This window comes from Drosophila nasuta, chromosome 3, assembly GCF_023558535.2.
Source record: "Drosophila nasuta strain 15112-1781.00 chromosome 3, ASM2355853v1, whole genome shotgun sequence".
Classification (NCBI taxonomy): Eukaryota; Metazoa; Arthropoda; class Insecta; order Diptera; family Drosophilidae; genus Drosophila; species Drosophila nasuta.
The window spans coordinates 5404597-5417282 of record NC_083457.1 but is presented as its reverse complement, the minus strand read 5'-3'; the positions used below and the strand labels follow the sequence as shown (position 1 = coordinate 5417282).

At 40.0% G+C, this 12686-nt stretch overlaps 5 protein-coding genes, 1 non-coding gene and 1 pseudogene across 6 annotated transcripts; 5 read left to right on the top strand and 2 right to left on the bottom strand.

The window, feature by feature from the left end:
* The first annotated feature begins 697 nt into the window (after positions 1-697).
* On the top strand, positions 698-1533 carry LOC132789827 (trypsin delta). Its single transcript, XM_060798111.1, has one exon. The coding sequence runs from the start codon at positions 725-727 to the stop codon at positions 1493-1495; it is 771 nt and encodes a 256-aa protein (XP_060654094.1). The 5' UTR covers positions 698-724; the 3' UTR covers positions 1496-1533.
* A 1098-nt stretch (positions 1534-2631) lies between these two features.
* Positions 2632-3441, top strand: LOC132789909 (trypsin alpha-like). Its single transcript, XM_060798240.1, has one exon. It carries the CDS (start codon positions 2633-2635, stop codon positions 3401-3403), a length of 771 nt encoding a protein of 256 aa, XP_060654223.1. The 5' UTR covers position 2632; the 3' UTR covers positions 3404-3441.
* A 2440-nt stretch (positions 3442-5881) lies between these two features.
* Positions 5882-6711, top strand: LOC132792569 (trypsin alpha-like). The gene has a single exon (XM_060801995.1). The coding sequence runs from the start codon at positions 5903-5905 to the stop codon at positions 6671-6673; it is 771 nt and encodes a 256-aa protein (XP_060657978.1). The 5' UTR covers positions 5882-5902; the 3' UTR covers positions 6674-6711.
* Positions 6712-9970: 3259 nt separating this feature from the next.
* Positions 9971-10787, top strand: LOC132791764 (trypsin beta-like; annotated as a pseudogene).
* LOC132791766 (coiled-coil domain-containing protein 103) lies at positions 10772-11215 on the bottom strand. The gene is made up of 2 exons (XM_060800816.1): positions 10983-11215; positions 10772-10919 (listed from the first exon to the last, which is right to left on the bottom strand). The coding sequence occupies exons 1-2, from the start codon at positions 11129-11131 to the stop codon at positions 10805-10807; spliced, it is 264 nt and encodes an 87-aa protein (XP_060656799.1). The 5' UTR covers positions 11132-11215; the 3' UTR covers positions 10772-10804.
* Positions 11216-11350: 135 nt separating this feature from the next.
* On the top strand, positions 11351-12287 carry LOC132791765 (trypsin iota). The gene has a single exon (XM_060800815.1). The coding sequence runs from the start codon at positions 11397-11399 to the stop codon at positions 12165-12167; it is 771 nt and encodes a 256-aa protein (XP_060656798.1). The 5' UTR covers positions 11351-11396; the 3' UTR covers positions 12168-12287.
* Positions 12288-12591: 304 nt separating this feature from the next.
* Trnastop-uca (transfer RNA opal suppressor (anticodon UCA)) lies at positions 12592-12679 on the bottom strand. The gene has a single exon. It is a non-coding gene; the product is annotated as a tRNA-Sec (tRNA).
* Positions 12680-12686: the final 7 nt, after the last annotated feature.

The window sequence follows — 12686 nt, the reverse complement described above, 5'->3', positions numbered from 1 at the left end:
GCTGTTGACGTTGATCAAGAATATATACTTTATAGGGTCGGAGATGCCTCGTTCTATCTGTTACATACATTTCCTGCCGGCACAAAGTTATAATACCCTTCTACCCTATGGGTAGCGGGTATAAAAATCATAAGCAAATTTTTTTATTTATTTTATTATTTCTTGCATAGACTAACAACATACACGTATTTATCTGAAAAGAAATGATTTCATATTTTGCTATATATAAAAAATAAATTATATAATTATATAAATTCTTTACAGCATAGAATATGTTGAATTTATCTATTTTTTCTTGTGAAATTTTCTGAAATAGGTATAAATAAATTAAATACAACATATAAAAGGAAAGACTTAAGCGTATACTAGGACTTTTAAAATCAAACAAAAAAGACAGACCGTTAAAAAAACGGTTCTCTTTTCCAGCTATACAATTGAAGTGATAAGATAAATGTGAATAATATTTCTATTTGAGCGTAATAAGAATGAAATATAAAGTTAGTATAAATAGATTCTGTTATTGAACTCTTTTAATTTTAGGCAGGTTTTCCCATCTTTCTATAGTATGTCAAGTCTCGTTCTTACTTCACAATCGCTGTTGCATTTCTCATGATAAAAAGATTTGAAAGCTTTTGATTACAATTAACCATGTAGATAATAGGACACCGAGTGCCCCTATAAAAGACCCACGCTTTGCAACTTAGAACTCATTGTACTTAGCAATATGTTCAAGTTCGTGATCTTGTTGTCGGTTGTTGCCTGCGCCTTTGGCGCTTCTATCCCTGAGGGTCTCCTCCCCCAGTTGGATGGACGCATCGTTGGAGGTACCGCCACCACCATCGCCAGCTTCCCCTGGCAAATCTCCCTCCAGCGTAGTGGCAGCCACTCCTGCGGTGGTTCCATCTACTCTGCCAACATCATCGTGACTGCTGCTCACTGCCTGCAATCCGTCTCCGCCTCCACCCTTCAGGTTCGCGCCGGCTCTACCTACTGGAGCTCCGGTGGTGTCACCAGCGCTGTTGCTGCCTTCAGGAACCACGAGGGTTACAACTCCAACACTATGGTCAACGATATTGCTGTCATCCGTCTGAGCTCTTCCCTGTCCTTCAGCTCCAACATTAAGGCTATCGGTCTGGCTTCCTCCAACCCAAGCAACGGTGCTTCTGCTTCTGTCTCCGGCTGGGGTACTCTGTCCTATGGATCCAGCTCCATCCCCTCCCAGTTGCAGTACGTCAACGTGAACATCGTCAGCCAGTCCGTGTGCGCTTCTTCTTCCTACAGCTACGGTAGCTCGATCCGCTCAACCATGATCTGCGCTGCTGCCAGCGGCAAGGATGCCTGCCAGGGTGATTCCGGTGGCCCATTGGTCTCCGGTGGTGTTCTCGTCGGTGTTGTCTCCTGGGGTATTGGCTGCGCCTACTCCAACTATCCCGGTGTCTACGCCTCTGTTGCTGATCTCCGCTCCTGGGTTGTCAGCGCCGCCGGCAATGTTTAAGAACTTGTTCAAATAAAAGAATACAATGATATAACAAATTAACTTGTTGAATTAATGAATGGCATGGCGTTTATTAGGGGTTGCATAGCACAAACCTCGCTTCTTGTGGATAACTGAAGTATAGTTCCATGATTTTTAGTCTTTTAGTACAACAACTTTGCGATTGGTTTGTACTTTTTAAAGGAAAAATTGGAAAGATCAACATAATGCACAATGGTCAATCTTCGTCTCATCTTTTCTTTGACAATATTTACATTTTGCGTAAATAAAGACGTAAAATAAACGAACACATTATGAATTCTTCCTATTGAATCATTTAAACAATATTTTGAAATTTATTTCTGTTGCAAAAGTTCCATTTTGGTTAAAACATTAAAATGTAAGTGTGCATTTTCACTTTCAAAGATAAATTATTTGTGTTTCATTTCGGAACAATATTGAAACAAGTAAGAAAGTTACAGTAAAATGAGAGATACCCGTCACCTATTTTCAATAAATGCTAAACATTGCGGTATTGTTGTTTATATATACCAAGCTAATATACTAAAATATATCTATTTAAAATTACTCGTGTTCTTTCAGTTTTTCGAATTGCGGGGAGGAATCTACGTACAAACATAACAAATACCATCAAAAAAAATTGTAGCTCTATTTTTTATAGTGTCTGAGATCTTGGTGCTCATACGGACAGACGGACATGGCTAGATCGTTTTGGCTGTTGACGCTGATCAAGAATATATATACTTTATAGGGTCGGAGATGCCTCCTTATGCCTGTTACATACATATTCTGCCGGCACAAAGTTATAATACCCTTCTACCCTATGGGTAGCGGGTATAAAAATGTGCATATTAATGTGTGATAAGATAAATGTGTTTCTATTTGAGCGTAATATGAATGAAATATAAAGTTATTATAAATAGATTCTGTTATTGAACTCTTTTCATTTTAGGCAGGTTTTCCCATTTTTCTATAGTATGCCCAGTGTCATTCTTACTTCACAATCGCTTCTGCCATTTTTAATGCTAAAAAGATTTGAAAGCTTTTGATTACAATTAACCATGTAGATAATAGGACACCGAGAGCTCCTATAAAAGACCCACGCTTTGCAACTTAGAACTCATTGTACTTAGCAATATGTTCAAGTTCGTGATCTTGTTGTCGGTTGTTGCCTGCGCCTTTGGCGCTTCTATCCCTGAGGGTCTCCTCCCCCAGTTGGATGGACGCATCGTTGGAGGTACCGCCACCACCATCGCCAGCTTCCCCTGGCAAATCTCCCTCCAGCGTAGTGGCAGCCACTCTTGCGGTGGCTCCATCTACTCTGCCAACATCATCGTGACTGCTGCTCACTGCCTGCAATCCGTCTCTGCCTCCACCCTTCAGGTTCGCGCCGGCTCTACCTACTGGAGCTCCGGTGGTGTCACCAGCGCTGTTGCTGCCTTCAGGAACCACGAGGGTTACAACTCCAACACCATGGTCAACGATATTGCTGTCATCCGTCTGAGCTCTTCCCTGTCCTTCAGCTCCAACATTAAGGCTATCGGTCTGGCTTCCTCCAACCCAAGCAACGGTGCTTCTGCCTCCGTCTCTGGCTGGGGTACTCAGTCTTACGGATCCAGCTCCATCCCCTCCCAGCTTCAGTATGTTAACACCAACATCGTCAGCCAGTCCGTTTGCGCTTCGTCTGCCTACAGCTATGGTAGCTCGATCCGCTCAACCATGATCTGCGCTGCTGCCAGCGGCAAGGATGCCTGCCAGGGTGATTCTGGTGGCCCATTGGTCTCCGGTGGTGTTCTCGTCGGTGTTGTCTCCTGGGGTATTGGCTGCGCCTACTCCAACTATCCCGGTGTCTACGCCTCTGTTGCTGATCTCCGCTCCTGGGTTGTCAGCGCCGCCAGCAATGTTTAAGAACTTGTTCAAATAAAAGAATACAATTTTATAGAGAATTAACTTTTTGATTTACTATATATGGTACTCATAGAAAGAATTTAAATACTCATGAACTGCACGTTTATGTGCTATAGGCTTATATTTGTATGACTCCTCGGATAACCTTTGCAATGTGTCATGCATGTTTCAGAATGGTTAATTTGAGGAGATCGATCTGAAGGCACAGTAATTATACCAATGAAGAACTTATTCTCGTTGCTCATTGGACAAAGTGGCTATTGATCTGCCGTTTTATTTGTAATAGAGGAAACTAAACATATTATTTATTAATCATCATTATAGTAAGATTTTATTTCGGTTGGCATTTTATGACTACCATATGTTTATTTTTTTACTTTAATTATACCCGCTACCCATAGGGTAGTAGGGTATTATAACTTTGTGCCGACAGGAAATCTATGTAACAGGTAGAAAGCGGCATCTCCGACCCTATAAAGTATATGTACTCTTGATAAGCGTCAACAGCCAAGAAGATCTAGGCTGTCCGTCTGTCCGTTTGAAACACTAGATCTCTGGGACTACAAGAGATAGAGCTATAATTTCTTTTATGGCATTATTTATGCTTGCACGGAGATCAAGTTTGTTTTAAATTTTTGCCACGCCCACTTCCGCCCCGCAAATCAAAAAAATCGAATAACAAGCGTAATTTTAAAGCTAGAGCTGCGAGTTTTGGTGTAACAATAATAACTATAGTATAATATTTAAGATTTCGGAAAATTTGATTGCGATCAGATAAAAACAATTAGAAAGTTACAGTTGAGTGTGCTCGACTGTGAGATACCCGCTACCCATTTTTAATAAAGGCAAAATATTGCGGTAATACTTTCAAAATATACCAAAAATACTTAAAAATACTAAAAATATACCAAATGGTATGTTTGGTATATCGATATAGTACCGCGCTCAAAATATACCATAGACGGCACAATATACCAGATTGTCGGCCAAAGCAACTAAGACCCCTAGTAAGTAGGCGTTTTTGCCCATACAAAAGTATTTCTTTAATAACTTCCACAGTTTTTATCTGATCGCAACCAAATCATAACATCATAAGGAATTACGACTACTATAGTAATTATTATATATACCAAAATTCCCAACTCTAGCTTTAAAATTAGGCTTGTTTTTCGATTATTTGATTTGCAGGGGCGGAAGTGGGCGTGGCAAAAATTGGAATCAAACTTGATCTGCGTGCAAACATAACAAATGCTGTCGAAAAAAATTATAGCTCTATTTCTTATAATCTCTGAGATCCAGTGTTTCAAACGGACGGACGGACAGACGGACATGGCTAGATCGGCTGTTGACGCTGATCAAGAATATATACTTTATAGGGCCGGAGATGCCTCGTTCTACCTGTTACATACATTTCCTGCCGGCACAAAGTTATAACACCCTTCTATCCTATGGGTAGCGGGTTTAAAAATACCGCAATATTTTACTTTTTTTCAAAATGGGTAGCGGGTATCTCACAGTCGAGCTCACTCGACTGTAGCTTTCTTACTTGTTAATATGCACTTTCCAAGTTAAATTATCTGTTTTTAATTTCGGAAAAATATTGATACAATTAAGAAAACTACAGCGAAGTGTCCTTAAGTGTGAGATACCCGTCACCTATTTTCAATAAATACTAAACATTGCGGTATTGTTGTTCAAATATAAAACCCTTATATTTTTTATGAAGTATTCTATATTCTAAGAATACTGTTAAATATACCAAATGTACGAGATTGTCAAGCAAAACAATTAAGCTGCAATTAGTATTTGGCACATATAATTATTTGTTGAATAACTTCAGGAATAATAAAAATATATGTATTATTGTGCATCCTGTTTAGCTTTCAAAAAACATACACTAGCTATTCGCGTTTGGATTTGCGTAGGCGAAAGTGAACTTGACTAATATCAAAAAAACCAAGCCAAGCATTAAAGCCTGTGCGCATTTAGACAATTAGATAACTAACGTTACAATGTCGAAGAAGCTTCTCGCTGGCTCTCTCAATTGTGGTAGCATTCTTTACTACGGCTATAAGCAATTTTTAAGTAATATTTTAGTTGGCAATTTTTTTTTTATTCAAATTTACTATTTTTATAGTCTGCCGCTTTCAAGACTAGAACAGTAACCCATGGGAAGATTGCAAAGACCGAGTCCAAGGGTTTTTCATAATAAACTATTGTGAGTGAAAACTTCAGCCTCCCAGCTCTTTCCGCTTGGCCTATGACAAATAATTATATATATTGTAAATAGATAATTGTAGTTTTCCTTTTCTTTATTTTTTGTGGGTTTTCCCATTAGTGCGTTGAGTGACGTGGTTACTTCACACTCGTCGTAGTCACTTCGAACGATAAAATGGATTGAAAGCTTTTGATTACAGACACTTATGCAGATAATAAGACACCAAGAACTACTATAAAAGTCTCACGCTCTAGCACTAGAAACTCATTGTACTTAGCAATATGTTCAAGTTCGTGATCTTGTTGTCGGTTGTTGCCTGCGCCTTTGGTGCTGCTATCCCTGAGGGTCTCCTCCCCCAGTTGGATGGACGCATCGTTGGAGGTACCGCCACCACCATCGCCAGCTTCCCCTGGCAAATCTCCCTCCAGCGTAGTGGCAGCCACTCCTGCGGTGGTTCCATCTACTCTGCCAACATCATCGTGACTGCTGCTCACTGCCTGCAATCCGTCTCCGCCTCCACCCTTCAGGTTCGCGCCGGCTCTACCTACTGGAGCTCCGGTGGTGTCACCAGCGCTGTTGCTGCCTTCAGGAACCACGAGGGTTACAACTCCAACACCATGGTCAACGATATTGCTGTCATCCGTCTGAGCTCTTCCCTGTCCTTCAGCTCCAACATTAAGGCTATCGGTCTGGCTTCCTCCAACCCAAGCAACGGTGCTTCTGCCTCCGTCTCTGGCTGGGGTACTCAGTCTTACGGATCCAGCTCCATCCCCTCCCAGCTTCAGTATGTTAACACCAACATCGTCAGCCAGTCCGTTTGCGCTTCGTCTGCCTACAGCTATGGTAGCTCCATCCGCTCAACCATGATCTGCGCTGCTGCCAGCGGCAAGGATGCCTGCCAGGGTGATTCCGGTGGCCCATTGGTCTCCGGTGGTGTTCTCGTCGGTGTTGTCTCCTGGGGTATTGGCTGCGCCTACTCCAACTATCCCGGTGTCTACGCCTCTGTTGCTGATCTCCGCTCCTGGGTTGTCAGCGCCGCCAGCAATGTTTAAGAACTTGTTCAAATAAAAGAATACAATTTTATAGCGAATTAACTTTTTGATTTATTTTATTTTTTTTATGGTACTCATAGAAAGAATTTAAATTCTCATGAACTGCACGTTTATGTGCTATAGGCTTATATTGATTGATCAGATAAAAATTGTAGAAGGTCCAATCGTTGCAGATAGGCCACGTACAAAAAACTACGAAACACCGAGGAGGAAATGTCATGGTCTGGAGCTGTTTTACTTGGTGGAGCATTGGACCAATTAAGAAAATATATGGAACTATTCAAAAGGAAGTCTTTCTAGATATTTTACAGACCCATCATTTAAGGTAAAGGAGTGTCCAGCACAGAGTCCTGATCCTAATTCGATCGAAAATTTGTGGTCGATAATGAGAAGATGATTGGGACTCTATGAATCAGTACCAGCAAGCTAGCGCGAGATGCAGCAACGAGTCCAGCACGAATGGAGATCTATTCTAAAAAAAATAATACAAAATTTGGTAGAAAATATACCAGAATGAATCAATATCATAATTACAAATAAGGGTTTTTGGACCAAGTATTAAAAAAAATAGCTTTTGTTGAAAAGTGTTCAAAATGAGCACAACTGAGTACAAGCGAGTTTTTTTTTGGTTTTTATTTCTTAATTAGTTTTTTTTGTTATATTTTTTATACGATTTTGTTCATAAATATTCAAAGAATAAACGCAAAAAATTTGGTTTCATTTACTTTACTAATAACTTTTGAATGCGAACCCAAAGTCAGTAGTTGCAAACATGTACTCAGATTTACACGCCAGGTAATTTGTACCTCACGAGTACAGTTGGGGACATTCGACTTTAGCTCTACTATAGCAAACGTATTTAATAAACATATCTCAATTTTTCAAATTGTTATCATTTGATAGAATGAATAACTTGTGGAAATACCTTTTGATTATGCCACATGAAATGACAAATGTCATTCGTGTTTAGTGAAAAGACCTTTAATGATAACATGTATTATAAAAATACTTTTTTTAAAGCGAAGTCAGTTATTTTTTGTAGCATAATTTAGGAATGTGCTCGTAGATTATCTAATTGATTTGATAACCGAAATGTTATTATCGAAAGTCCTCGATTATGAGATATATATTTTATTCTTATTCATAAAAATAATTATATAATAGAATAATACATAATTATATAATAATATTTTCTAATTATTTAAAGAAAAAATTTAAATTATACCGAAGGCTTTATGTGGTATGTCGATATACTACTATGTACATTCAAAATATACCATATAGTACAACCAAAGCAACTAAGACCCGATTGCAGCAGCTGTTCTTGCCATATCATTATTTCTAAAATAACTTTATTTAGTTTTAGCTAATAGCAAGCAAATTTTCAGGACCATAGTTATAAAAAAAATCATATTGCCATAAAGAAAAAAACAGTTTTTGGTTTAATATACCCGCTACCCATGGGGTAGAGTACTATAACTTTGTGCCGGCAGGCAGAAGGAGACATCTCCGACCCTGTAAAATATATATATTCTTGACCAGTATCAACAGCCAAGACATATATAGACAGATATCCGTCTGTCTGTCCATATGAAACACTATATCTCAGAGACTATAAAAGATAGAGCCATACTTTTTTTCGACAGCATTTGTTAAGTTTGCGCGCATATCAAGTTTTTTTTGTCACGCCCACTTCCGACCCCGGAAATTGATAAAAATCATATATAGCAATTATAATTCCTGAAAATGTGGTGGTTAAAATTAATACCGCACTGTTTTGCTTTTATTCAAAATGTATAGCGGGTATCTCACATTCGAGCACACTCGACCGTAGCTTTGTAACTTTTTTATACCCGTTACCCATAGGGTAGAAGGGTATTATAACTTTGTGCCGACAGGAAATGTATGTAAAAGGTAGAAGGAGGCATCTCCGACCCTATAAAGTATATATATACTTAATCAGCGGCAACAGCAGAGACGATCTAGCCATGTCCGTCTGTCCGTCTGTGTGTCTGTCCGTCCGTCCGTATGAATCACTGGATCTCAGAGACTATAAGAGATAGAGCTATAATTTTTCGACAGCATTTGTTATGTTTGCACGCAGATCAAGTTTGTTTCAAATTTTTGCCACGCCCACTTCCGCCCCCGCAAATCAAAAAAATCGAATAACAAGCGTAATTTTAAAGCTAGATTTTAAAGTTTAGAGTTTATTTAAAGAAATACTTTTGTGTGGACAAAAAACGCCTACTTACTAGGGGTCTTAGTTGCTTTGGCTAACAATCTGGTATATTGTGCCGTCTATGGTATATTTTGAATGCGGCACTACACCGATATACCACATATACCATTTGGTATATTTTTAGTATTTTGCAGTATATATGGTATATTTTGAAAATAATAACGCAAAATATATTGCTTTTAATTAAAATGGGTAGCGGGTATCTCACAGTCGAGTACACTCGACTGTAGCTTTCTTACTTGTTTGTATTTAAACGGATACTTTCTATAACTTGTCAATCTGAACAAATACATTACTTTCAGTGAGGCGTTAAAGTAGCTCTTGTGCGACTAATTTTATTTGTATAATTATTTAAGTAATTATTATTATGTGGCATTTCAATAAAAATATATCATTGGAAATTATGTAATAATCCCAAATGTACAATTAATTCATTTAATTGAAAAAACTTGTGACCATAAACGGTTTTTATGACTTGTATATTATTTTATACAAAGATATAAAGATATGGAATTAAATTTAGGTGCAATTCTCCATATTAATTTGTCATCAAGATAATCTGTCTCTTCTCGCAATTTTTATCTAAATTTCAATCAAAAAACATTTTAATTCAATAACTATAGTAATTAAGAAATAAGAATAACTCTTCATTCCCGGCGGTAATTTACTTACTTCATTTTGGTTTTGTGTGCCCTTTAGTATTCATGGTAAAAAAACTTTTTCTGGCTCTTATAGTCAGATCTTTGTGTTTATATTAAAATAAGATACCCATAGAGTACACATACAATATTATAAATACACAAAACCATAAACAACTTCACTATTAATCAAAAATATATAAACGGAATCAATTATTGAGCTATTTTGTTTTTCTGTGGGTTTTACCAGCATTATGTCGAGTGTCGAGTGCCACGCTTACTTTAAATTCACCATGACCACTTTGTATGATAAAATGGATTGAAAGCTTTTGATTACAGCCACTATGGAGATAATAAGACACCGAGAACCACTATAAAAGTCCCACGCTTTGACAATAGGAACTCATTGTACTTAGCAATATGTTCAAGTTCGTGATCTTGTTGTCGGTTGTTGCCTGCGCCTTTGGTGCTGCTATCCCTGAGGGTCTCCTGCCCCAGTTGGATGGACGCATCGTTGGAGGTACCGCCACCACCATCGCCAGCTTCCCCCTGGCAAATCTCCCTCCAGCGTAGTGGCAGCCACTCCTGCGGTGGTTCCATCTACTCTGCCAACATCATCGTGACTGCTGCTCACTGCCTGCAATCCGTCTCCGCCTCCACCCTTCAGGTTCGCGCCGGCTCTACCTACTGGAGCTCCGGTGGTGTCACCAGCGCTGTTGCTGCCTTCAGGAACCACGAGGGTTACAACTCCAACACCATGGTCAACGATATTGCTGTCATCCGTCTGAGCTCTTCCCTGTCCTTCAGCTCCAACATTAAGGCTATCGGTCTGGCTTCCTCCAACCCAAGCAACGGTGCTTCTGCCTCCGTCTCTGGCTGGGGTACTCAGTCTTACGGATCCAGCTCCATCCCCCTCCCAGCTTCAGTATGTTAACACCAACATCGTCAGCCAGTCCGTTTGCGCTTCGTCTGCCTACAGCTATGGTAGCTCCATCCGCTCAACCATGATCTGCGCTGCTGCCAGCGGCAAGGATGCCTGCCAGGGTGATTCCGGTGGCCCATTGGTCTCCGGTGGTGTTCTCGTCGGTGTTGTCTCCTGGGGTATTGGCTGCGCCTACTCCAACTATCCCGGTGTCTACGCCTCTGTGGCTGACCTCCGCTCCTGGGTGGTTAGCAACGCCGCTTCCGTTTAAGAACATTTGCAAATAAAAAGATACAATGTACATCCGAATTACAATAGTTTTATTAACTTTATTAAATTGTATCAGACTGCTCAGAGGCAGCCGAGTTCCACAAGCGATTCTTGGTCTTGGCATTAGCTTTGTCTTGCCTTGTCACTGGTCGCAGGTGAGCTGCATCCACAATGTCCCTGTAAGCAGAAAATCCGCACGTTACTAAACATCACAAGGTTGGGGGTCTAAAATATATTCACTTGAACTCCTCATAGTTTTGGGTATTATTAACTGCCCGCAGTTTGGCATCATTACGGAGATAATAAATTTCGTCATCTCGCAAACGCTGCAAGCAATCATCACGCAAGCGAAGAAGCTCCTCTAAAGTTATTATACCTGGTTCCGACATTATAGTAGAATAGTTAAGAGAACTAAATATTTTTGTTTTTATTTGTGTATTTTTGTACTCTGTTCGACAACTATTCCAAATGAGTTTGTTTATCAATAGTTGCCTGGGTTGCCGGGGTAACCCACTCGAAGGCGACTTTGCAAGCTAATCAATTAGCTGGCGATTAACATTTACAGCCCTTAAGCAGAGCGATAAGTCTTGCAACGTGCTGCGACCAAGGTGCGATCAGTTGATTTCTCAGCTTTGGTACGTGCACATCGTCGACATGGTTTATCGTTTCATCGTCCTGTTTATACTCCTTTGGTGCAGTTGCAGCAATGCGATTCCTGCAAGTACTGGCAATGGTCGTATTATGGGCGGCAGTGAAGAGAGCATATATAATGCCCCCTGGCAGGTGTCCATACAAGTCAGTGCACGTCATGTCTGCGGTGGCGCCATCTACAGCAAGGATATTATCATCACAGCAGCCCACTGCGTTCAGGACAAATCTGTGACATTAATGCAGGTGCGGGTGGGTGCCAATTACCACAACACCGGTGGCCGTCTGATTCCTGTTGGTGCCTACATGATTCATGAGCAGTACAACAAACAGTTCAAGTACTACGACATTGCTCTCATACGTCTGGCCACTCAACTCACCTACAGCTTGTCTGTAAAAGCAATTGGTCTGGCCACCGTAAGTCCTACAGCTGGAGCTAGTGTCTCGGTCAGCGGTTGGGGCTACCTACAGCCGAACGGCGCCGATGGCTTTGCCAGCAGTCTGCAAGTGGTGCAACTTAATGTTATAGAGCGGAATGAGTGCGCCTCGGCTAAATACGGTTACGGATGGGACTTTGTTGGTGACGAAATGATTTGTGCAGCAGCTCCGAATAAAGACGCCTGCACTGGGGACTCTGGTGGTCCGATGGTTTCCGAGAAATTGCTGGCGGGCATTATCGCCTGGGGATATGGCTGTGGTCAGCTCAATTATCCAGGCGTATATGTTGATGTGGCAGTTCTTCGACCTTGGATAATTAAGGCTGCAAATTCGATTTGATATATGTATTTTTAATCAAGATGGTTCAAAATTATGTTGATGTGGCAGTTCTTCGACCTTGGATAATTAAGGCTGCAAATTCGATTTGATATATGTATTTTTAATCAAGATGGTTCAAAATTATTGTAAAATAAAGTCCAATTTGTGAATGTATTTGAACTAAAATTTGAATTGGGTACAAAGGATAAAACATATTTGAATATTTAAAATATGTTGTGGAAAGTGTAAAAGTATTGCATTCTCAAACTACTTTTTATATTGAAATATTTATAAGAAAATATGTAAAACTCAATATGAAACCCTACAGAACATATCTGCACCTATGTATGTATGTTATGTATGTACATTTAAATGTTCATTCAAAATAATCAATTGCAGAAATTCCAAAATACAAAATCTTTAAATAGTTTTATAGACTGCATATCGCCCCACAGGTGGAATCGAACCACTTCGATTATTAGTCGACTACGGATTTGAAGTCCGCACCCCGGACCACCGAAGCTCAGCGGGGCACTCTAA